At 34.0% G+C, this 10,365-nt stretch overlaps 1 protein-coding gene across 1 annotated transcript; it reads right to left on the bottom strand.

The window, feature by feature from the left end:
* Positions 1-2,689: 2,689 nt before the first annotated feature.
* On the bottom strand, positions 2,690-8,611 carry LOC129300589 (exocyst complex component EXO70A1-like). The gene is made up of 11 exons (XM_054939158.1): positions 8,366-8,611; positions 7,979-8,074; positions 7,295-7,500; positions 6,434-6,673; positions 5,930-6,068; positions 5,640-5,852; positions 4,861-5,066; positions 4,172-4,369; positions 3,999-4,098; positions 3,092-3,330; positions 2,690-2,996 (listed from the first exon to the last, which is right to left on the bottom strand). The coding sequence occupies exons 1-11, from the start codon at positions 8,522-8,524 to the stop codon at positions 2,879-2,881; spliced, it is 1,914 nt and encodes a 637-aa protein (XP_054795133.1). The 5' UTR covers positions 8,525-8,611; the 3' UTR covers positions 2,690-2,878.
* Positions 8,612-10,365: the final 1,754 nt, after the last annotated feature.

Below are 10,365 nucleotides of genomic sequence, written 5' to 3'. Positions count from 1 at the left end.
GACGGTGGGCAACGCCGAGCATGAACAATGCAATCAAGGCGAATCGAAGCGCCATCTGCCACCGAGGGGAATGTCGCTGTGTTTGGAATTGGACGTTGCCTTCCTCAATGTCTTGAGGAAGGGGCGTGAACTCGACTGTGGCGCCCATTTGCTTTTGATTTTGTTGTGATTGATTGTTACTAGAGATTGAAATGAAATTGTGAAACACTAGTTAGTTACTGGGGAGAGATTGATTGTGATATCGGAAATGGAGGATTAAATAGAAAACCAATTTTGTTCGTGAGGCATAGCTGTTCATGATAACTACTTCGGTTAGTCGAATAGGCAAGGCAAGGAGCTGAATCAGACACAACTAAGATCAGTCATGGTGATATTTTTAAACTGAATTTTTGTTGCTTGTAATTGGTACCATGTTTTGCTTTTCCTTATTTATTTTTAACCATTCATAAATGGCCAAACAGCCACGTTAGGAATATTGTCAGGTCAACTCCTTTTTCCCCTTAAGGTCCGATATTAAAAGCTGGTCACTTTAATGTTCTTTTACTGCTCTTTTAAAATTAATAATTAGTTGTCTACTCTTTTTCATCTCAAAATATCAAAATCATCCCATTCTCCACCTACAACTTCCTAATACCCGTATTATCAACTCCTATACACGCATCATAATGAATTTACAATTACAATTACAAATCAGATTCTTATAATAGAAGCAAGGTTGAATTTGAATTTTGACCCACCTGTATGCTGAAGTTCCTATCTAATATAAAATTAGGTGAAATGATTGGCACTTGGCAGCATGTTGTCTTCTACTCTTTAAAATATGCTCTACATGTTCTATTATAATTATAATATAAGAAAGAGTTTCTCCTCTGGACATGCTACACTCTCTGGTCTTGTTTAAAATATAAAGAGAGAAGATTTTTTTTATTTTATTTATAAGTCATTTTATTAAATTTTTATTGTAAATTTTTTTATTTGACCTTCATTGAATATTAAAAAAATAAAATATATTATTAAAGTATGTATATTTAATAGAGACAACATTAAAAAATTATTAAATTTTTAAATAAAGTTAATACATTTTAAAGTTTTTTTTAATTTTGATGAAATACGTTAGAAGTGCTGTAAAAAAAAACTAGAAGAGTGAAGTATAAAGAGATTTTTAATAATCTAATTTAAGTATGGCAACCACCCATTCCTTGAGGTCTTGTACTTCTAATTTTTTTTTAAAATTTTTATCTATCTTTCTTTATTTTGTGTAACAAATTGCTGCATCCATTTTATTTTGTGTTAAAATTTATTTATGATCATGTTATTCCCCTATCTTTTTCTTTGTTTGGGTTATTACATACTATTATTTATTGATCAAGAAGTTATTTCTTTTAATTGTTTTACTCGTATAACTACTTAGTATGTATTAATTACCGTTGTTTAACACTTAAGAGAATTTATAAAAATGACATTTCGTGTAACGCGCTGGTGATCAACTGATTATAATATAAGAAAGAGTTGCTTCTCGCCTGGATGAACGAGTTTGTTTTGGGAAGTAGAATTTATGGAATCAGATCTGGAAAGAACACTACAAGACGAGGAACCATTTGAGTCTTCATTTTCAAAATATAAAATTAATGAGTTTAGCAAATGTACACTATTAGGAGGCTTAAAATTTTAACTGTTCTAGACGATCGAATGTTAAAAGATTATAACCTTCATCGAAATAAATTAATAAATGTCTTAGTGTTCTTGACTGGTCTATGTGTTGGACTTAAGAGGATGTTGAGGTATTACACTCTAAGCAATATTATCTCTCCTTTTGATTAGTATGAGTGGAAATAGTAGTATAAATATGGGTATGAGTATCTAATACAATAAAGCATGATATGGTAATACGAAAAATTTTTGAAATTTTAAGATATAAGTATGGGCATATTTATAATGTATATTTCAACATTTTATATATATAGATATAAGTATTTTGATTTTGAAATAAGAATTTTTAAAGTAATATAAAGATAGTTATAACAATCAAGTAAATATTTATGTCTCGTTAGTTACTAAAAATAAATTAAATATATATTGAAAAAATGAAAAGAAAAACTAATCACTCTAAATATGAAACTCTTAATGCACATAACTATAGACTTTACATTCAGGTTCTGAGTAACTAAAATACCCCTTAAACTCATTAATACTCCTTTATTACAATATATAGAAATCATTACATATATTCAAACATATAATGATGTATGATGTTGAAGTATTTTACATATATAGATACATAATTACGTTTTAACACCTTCATGAGCCCCCTTCATGCTTAGCCTTCTCTAATTCAATTTATTACTTGTTTATATTTTTTTATTTTTTTAATGTGTGTTGGGCATGGACAAGCAAAAGTCTTTTTAATGTGAGACGTAACATCATGCCACAAAAGGGTTGGGCATGGACAAGCAAGATTCACAACTACCACACCGTTTGGTTTTGTCTAATTGATTTGGGCATGCAAAAGGCATGCTGTCACAATACTCGCGTAGGAGTTGATTGATGCTTGATCCTGTGTGTTCATTCATATGTTGCTATTATTTGTTGTGCTCGCTTGTCTTTTGTGTCATATCTTTTTATTTTTTGTGCGTAGAGATCATATCCTAATTTTAGTTACAGTGTTAGGCGCTGACAGTGATGTCATACATTGTATAGTAAATTGATTGTGATGCTGTTAATGATAAAGGAATATTTCATGGCCAAAAAGAAGATTGGCACTACCATGGCGGATAAGGATAACAGGGAACGAACAAGGGACAATTTGATGACTACATTATTACTGATCAATCGTAGTAACTAAGCGCCTAGAATGTTAAAACATGAAGTGTGCTACTATTCACCGCTTTTGTTCATTCCATGTCTTGCTTTCAAAAAATTCACCCAGCATTTGCTCAAGATTCTCGGGAGAGTATTTTATGTACTTCTGAGGATTTTTGCCATTCTCTATCATAGGCCTGAAAGTTTAAATACAATATCATAAACAAGCAGTGGGGTGTATTTTAGATGGGTTAGAAGAGTGGAAACAAAATACATCCTCATAAAAACGTACCCAAAACGTTTAATGAAAGATCTATAGGCGGGCAAAAGCACTTCAGCAACGGCCAACCTTAGAGATTCGCGCAACTCGCTATCAGGAACTGTCCATTGAGATTGTCTTTGATGGAGCTCCTCAAATTGAACATTAAAAGTCTTGAACCTATCTTTTATTGAAGCTCTGGAAACTCCACTATTGCTATCTCCACCCCCACCTGATGAATTAGCTCCTTGGACAGTGAGGCACTGTAATATCTGCAGGATCATAAATCCGCAGTTACTGACTGTGTCGACCTTTGTCATCCAGCCTCAGGTAAAGTCAACATTATTCTAATTATCATCATAATGCCCATTTTAAGGGATAAGGACTGCAATCCTAAACCAGTAAATACAATAAGCAGCTTGATCATTATCCCACGAGACATCAAGTAGAATCAACAAACATGTTGCCATACAACTCAAAAACAATGAGCCAGCATAATTTTATATAAGAAACAATAGCATTTTTTGATAAGAATGCATTCTATGACGAAGTATAAAAAACTAACATTTTGGTTCCTTCGGTACCACAACTGTATGGCGATATAATTTCAAAAAATTCAATCATTGACCATACAATATACAAATGAACAACCTTCCCATACAGATCAATCAACATAAATAAAAATAATTAAAAATAAATCGGGAAGTTAATATATCAGACCAAGGAGCAAAAGTGTCAGTTTCTTCTCAAATTTCCAGCACTCAAGACCTCCTTAGAGGAGAAGCGTAGTGAAGATATATATCTAGATATGAACCAAGAGGTCAATTATGTAATTTATGCTCATAATATATATACATACATAGAGAGAGAGAGAGAGAGAGTAACCAAAAAAAAAAAAGAGATGCTGCATCACAAACATTCATAAATTTGATAAATTAACCTTTGCCCACGAGATTCTTTTATACTGATTTGCATGCTGCTGCACAATTCTTCTGTGTATCTGCACCCAGTCATCCCCCAACATTTCTTTTGCCTCTGACCTGCAAGTACAGTATTCAGAATGACAACGGATCCGGATAGAAACTGAACCTTCCAATCTTTTATTCAACAAACCTTCTTACGGATCTGACAATGTAGTGGATATTATTCATAAGAAACAACTGGGTCAACGCAGGATCCTTATACTGTTTTGATTTTCCATCCAAATTATTTTGAAGTGCCTGCATAATTCTTGTTGTTACAGATGCTAACTGCTCTTCTGGATCACCAGCATCAAATTCTTGAAAAAGTTGTTTCAAAGTTGATTGATAACTGTGCACATTCGGTGTCCGCGGGGAGGAAAAAACAAGTTAAAAACTCAACTACAAATAGAACTGGAAAAGGCAAGGTATAAACGGGAGAAGTGAGTCGATGATTTACAATCCTCTCAATCAACAAAATCACGAGGGAATGAAGGGAAAAGGCTACCATAGCTGGAATGAATGAGAAAGCATGCCCGAATTTCAAATACAATATGCAAGGATTTAAATCCCCTAAACAGGAAACAAACATTATTTTCAGGAGGCGAATATTTTCAAAATTGCATAACGAGTAAAAATTAAGAAAAATAGAAGAGTGTACATAACCCTGGGTCAACTGCCATATTTTATGAGTTATGGACATGAAGAAAACTATAGCAGAAAGCCGCTAACAGGAAAAAAAAAAAAGGAAATGGAAAAGGGGACATATATGCATAAAGACATAAATCTATCAAACAAACAAATGGCAGCTCCAAGAAACCTAAAGGCAAACTGATCACTTACTCATAGAGAAATTTCACGTAATTGATCACGTAGCTAGTTAGAGGATGGACAGTTCCATCTAGTACAGTAGTCTTAGTGGCATCCTTCTCAACTGCTTCCTCGAAGTCACCAAACGTTTCTTGGGCTGTCTGAGCTAGCCGCTTGGTCAAACTCAATGCAGTATCCCGCATTTCCATGCAAGCTTTGCTTCCAAAAATTGTCTCAATCTGCCTCCCATACACCATGAACATAGAAAAGAGAAAAAAATACATTAAAAAAATAGTAAGCTTCAAAGTAGGAGGTAAGCGTCTCAACTCTCAAACCACATCCCTAACCTAAAACCAATATCACTTCACCTCTTTCCTGTCAATGTGTCAGGCATAAGCTTACCACCGGCATGAGGCCAACCTAAAGGTAGAGGCTTTAGCAACTACTTATTATATTGTGCTCCAATTCCATGGTGTAAATTTTATAATAGATGTTACTAAAATCAATAGTCTTCATCGTCAAATCACCGTTTTTTACCTCCCTCTTTGCTTTCATTTGGTTGGTTGGTCTAGGAAAAGTTCTTAATTTGTGGATTCATTTGTCTAGGAATAACACATTTTCTTCATACCCATCTGAGGTCTGGGGAATCGTGAAATCCTAATAGATAGCTAAAAGCATAAAATAACAACAATATTGATATCTTGAGTCTCAATCCCTTGTCAGACCTCTTGCAGTTAGTGTCATTAGATTCGGAATGAAAACCTGAACAGAAACTATGAAAACTGTGGTCTTGAAATATAAACTGACCATACCTCCGATTGAAGTTCTCTCATTATCTCATACATATCCAGCAGAACAAATAATTTTTCTGGAGATCTTTTGCTTTTTGCAATAGCCTCTCCAAAACTAAGAAGCATAGCCACACTGTTAGCAGTAACTTCAGCAAAACATTGAGATCTCAAAGATTCAACCCCCTCAAATATTTGATCACAGATTTTCTTCTCCCCAGAAAATAGCAATTTGATCTGTTCAAGCAAAAATAGGAAGATGCGTGAAAAAAAAGTCCAGAGCAATTAACATGGAATATTATATTCATCCTTACAGCAATCCGCATGTAGTGAATCCAATTTCCAATCTTAGCCTCCAAAACTTCCCACTGCATTTTCTGAACGTCATCTTTGCTGAGCCTCTCTATACCTAACTTCCTAAGGCTCTGTTCCAGGACTGCAGCACGGGTGTCCCTGCATATTTTGAATCACAAAATTACTATATTTAAATAGAATTTGGAAGAAGTGCATGGACAGACTTTTTACAATTAAACATGATTTTTTGTAATTACAAAAATTTACTAGTCATGATTTTTTGCTTTTCTAAGGTTAATTTTATCAATCTAATTCATTGTACGCATGTGTATGTGTATGTGTAAATATATATACTTTTATGCAGTGAAAATTTGCTTGGAACTAGTTTGGAAAGAGTCTGGCGAAAAAAGAATCGGACAAGAAAAAGAGGAGATATCCTAACTCTGTGACAAGAGGTCCCCCAGATTCAACTTGAAAAGAAGTAAGGTTCATTTTATTAAATGGACAAGAAGAGACGAAGTTACCTGTAAATTCGAAAAAGCTGTTGCTGATGGCCAGCTTGAACCATTTGTAGTGCCAAATCATGTAGCAAAGGCAGAACTCTGGGTGGAATCAAGGTTGGAAGTGTGAAAACAGGCTTTTCCAGGGTATTTTTCTGGCTTTCAGAATGACTTTTGCCACCACCCTCGCCTTGTTGTCCAGTAGTTGATGGCCTCAGAGAGTTTGGCAAGCAGTCAAAAAGGCGATCAGGTTCCACAGGCTTGCTGATATTCACACTCATTTTGTTTAAAATTTTGTCATGATAGACGTTTTAGGATCCAATAATACACCAGCTATCATTCCAGTTTCTAAAGTGAGATTTACATAGGAACCAACATTCATATGAAGAAGATAGCTTATTTTATAAGTGAGAAATAAATAAAGAGGTTTTACCTGTTCTCGCCAAAGTTCAATAGGCACTAATATGTAGTAAATTAAACTACAATTTGGAATTTTGCAATGAGTTGCAGATGAACAATGATCATGCTGAGTGCCTTTAGAATCGAAAACCGAAGACCAATCAACTTTTTTTTATAATTAATGTGTGTGTGTGTGTGTGTGTGTGTGTTTGTGACAAGGAATCCTCCTGATGGCAATTAACTTTAAAGTTTCATGGCCAAATTCAACCACAAAAAAATCAACACATAAACAAAAACAAGCGAAAGTAACAGAATGTATACATTTGGTCCTCGTCTAAAGTCTTTATCACATCTTTCCTTTATCATTCGGTTCTTTCCAGCTTAAAAAATTTTAGAGACACGGAACGAAACACATATGAATCAGCATGCGTGCAGGGAGAGGATAGGAAAGAGAAAGATAGATTACGTAAATCTGAGAAATGTGACCTGTAATTTGTCAAGAGATTTCTGAACTCGTCTTCCAACTTCGAGATAGCTTTAGAAAGTAAATTGTTCGCATGATTCAGGACGGTATCTGTATTTTTCATACTCTTATAGTTGCTGAAGAAATTAACAATGGATCTAAGCTGATCAATTGCTTCTAAATAGCTTTCAAGATCTTCGTGTGGCCCTCTCAATATTTTTGCCTCCGCCTAATATTGAATTTGGATTAAAAATCAGCAAAACTTGTAGCATTTAGCTACTAAGAAGATTGAAATGAAAGTCATGAGGAAAAAAATAAATAGTACTCATCGATCGTCCCTCTAGTGCAGTGGTTTGAATAAGTGATGCAAATTGAAGATGACTAATGCCAAAATGGATAAGTGGGAAGCTCAGTACTGAATTTTTATTATGAAGTGGAAGATATTAAGCGACTTTAATACGAATACATGGAACCTTGAAAAGGGGGAGAAGGAAATTAAATGTCCGTCAAATTCATCGCTGGAAAAAATAGAAGTATTATGATAAAAGACTGTTTTAAAGGCCATCAATTGCAACATACAGGCATATATTAAAACAGAGGCTTTAACTTGCGGGATTGGGGTGCGTATACAGAGAGAGAGAGAGAGAGTGTGTGTGTGTGTGTGTTGGGGGTAAGTAAATTACATGCAAACAAAAATAGAGGCCTACCTTGCGGGACAGGTCGAAATGCATCAAGATGACCTCAGCAGCTTTTAGTGTCTTGTCAATGTTTTCATGCGCCCTTCGAATCGAGTGTGTTTTTATCTACCAAATGCCAGAATGCATTAAGGAAAAGGAAAATTGAGGTAAAACCCAAGTCACTCTTTATCCAACTGAAATCGCCAGATCATCTTAGCTCGAGAAAGAAAGAAAAACAGGGATTAACAATACAATGGGGAAGAAAAACTTGTTAGTACACCTCCTTATGCTTTACCACATAATAAACGTTGTTTCAAGCGAGGAAATCAATAATTGATTGTGAGCATTCTGTATAGACGTTTCACAGCACCTTACATTGATGGGTGGAAAAGAAAACAGAGGAAGAGGAAAGTCCACCTGAGTAGGACGCATAGCGGTCTCAAGGGCGGAGAGGCGGTGATCAAAAGAACCGAGAATGGCGACCATGTTGTCGGTAATGGTCTGGCTCTTATGCAGTGAATCCCTCACAAATGCTGCTCTGTCCTTGAGAAAATCCATTGCTTGAGGGATCCCCATCGCTCATCCCGGATTTTCTCACACTTTCGCGTCCTTGTTGGATCCCGAGGAAAACTAAGATAGAAGAGGCCAGTGATGAATCAATATTCGCCAAATCCCTTTTATTTCGAAATTCGACAGTTGCTGTTCCACTTTCCGTCCTTCCTCCCCCGACGAACCCAAAGGCGTTGGAGAGAATAGCACGAGCCCACTAGCGGGTCCGGTGGTTATATGGAAGGGAGAATGTCAATAAAGGACCCTTAATTAAACTTATTTACATTTAAAATTTTTAAATTTTTAAATTTCAACATAGTCCAGGATAATAATTTAATATTAAATTTTAAAGGAAAATGACAAAATTACCTCTACTTTAAATTACTATCAAAACTTTCCTATTTCACTTATTAATTATCATACTATATTTATTTATTTATTTATAAAATATTATTAATTGTCTTATTTAACTTATTTTCATTTTAAGTATTTAAATGATCTTTAGACAACTTGTTATTTTTTATACTGTATATTATTTATTTACTTACATATTATTGTTAATTATTCTATTTTAATTATTCATTATTTTACTTCACTTATTTATTATTAGACTTTTATTTTATTTTATTCTAGAAAAATAAACAAGTGAAGTAGGATGGTCTTGATATTAATTTAAATGAAGAGTAATTTTATCATTTTTTTAAAAAAATTAATGTTAAATTAATACCTCAGACTGTAATAAAATTTTAAAAATTGATGAGCTTTATATGTAATTAAGTATGGTTGAGAAAATTTTATTGAAACTCTCTCTATATGGAATCCATCCGCTACGTTCTTTGTGAGACCGCTTGTGGTTCCGAGCTACCTTTCCCTGCCATTTCTTTTCACTTCATATTAAAAGCTGGAGGAGTGGCTTCAATGTTTAAACTTCAAGAAACCTTATTTTTTGTAGTAATTGTTAAATGGTCATCTTTACTTTTAATTTTAGTCTTGATCGTGACACAGTTAGAATAATGAACTTTCTAAATCTCAGACTGCGCCAGGAAATCAAGGACTGGAATTTCAAATTAATTTCAATAAATTTATATTACGTAATTCATATGAAGATGAAAATACTTTATTTGTAAATTCAAACACCGGTTATAAAGATTATTGGTGTAAAAAGTGCCTTCTTTTTTACTTATCACGTATCTGTTATATGTTTGATTTTTTACACCGGATGTTTGAACAATGTAAAAATTAAAATTACGTTCAAGCTGTGTAAAAAGGGGTTCTAAGTGGTGTAAAGTGTCACCCTGCAGCAAATGTTATGTGGGGATCATTTAATGTTTCAAGTTGCGGGTTGGCTGGTGCGTGTTGTGTGCGCATTTATAATTAAAAGAGAGGGATTTTAATTTGGAAGAATTCGGTAAGGTGATGCTAAGATAAAGCATGAACAAAGGGGAAAGCAATGAAATGCCACCGCAACCTCCCATCCAATCCTATAGAAGCAAGATAATTAATCTTAAGGGTGTTGTACATTTGATACAAGCGAGCCGTTTGACATCATAACATATCTTGTACTTGTATATTGCTATATATAGTTATATACATTTATTTATTTATTACGCTAATTGTTGATATAATATATTAGATTTTTAAAATAAAATCATTTCTTAATAATTGTATTTCATTATTATCACTTGGTGGGTTGTTTCAAGGGAGAAATTCTATTCAAAACTTTCTGAATTTTCGTGGAAAGGATTAATTATGCTTCAAAATATACTCTTGAAACTCATGTACGTGGAAAGCGCGCATGTATCGGTCTCACAGTTTCACTATTTGAATCTCTTTCTTTCTTTCTTTCTTGGTGAATGTGGCAAAACTCT

This window comes from Prosopis cineraria, unplaced genomic scaffold (genome assembly GCF_029017545.1).
Source record: "Prosopis cineraria cultivar Desert tree isolate PC_DT_omini unplaced genomic scaffold, ASM2901754v1 PC1665, whole genome shotgun sequence".
Taxonomy (NCBI): Eukaryota; Viridiplantae; Streptophyta; class Magnoliopsida; order Fabales; family Fabaceae; genus Prosopis; species Prosopis cineraria.
The sequence above is the reverse complement of the archived record's forward strand: the minus strand, read 5'-3'. Positions and strand labels throughout refer to the sequence as shown.

Coding starts and splice junctions, on each gene's coding strand:
- LOC129300589 (XM_054939158.1), bottom strand. CDS start 8,524: ATGGGGATCCCTCAAGCAATGGATTTTCTCAAGGACAGAGCAGCATTT. Junction 4,099..4,171: donor ATTGTCAGATCCGTAAGAAG/GTTTGTTGAATA, acceptor CTGTACTTGCAG/GTCAGAGGCAAAAGAAATGT. Junction 2,997..3,091: donor TCTTTCATTAAACGTTTTGG/GTACGTTTTTAT, acceptor TTAAACTTTCAG/GCCTATGATAGAGAATGGCA.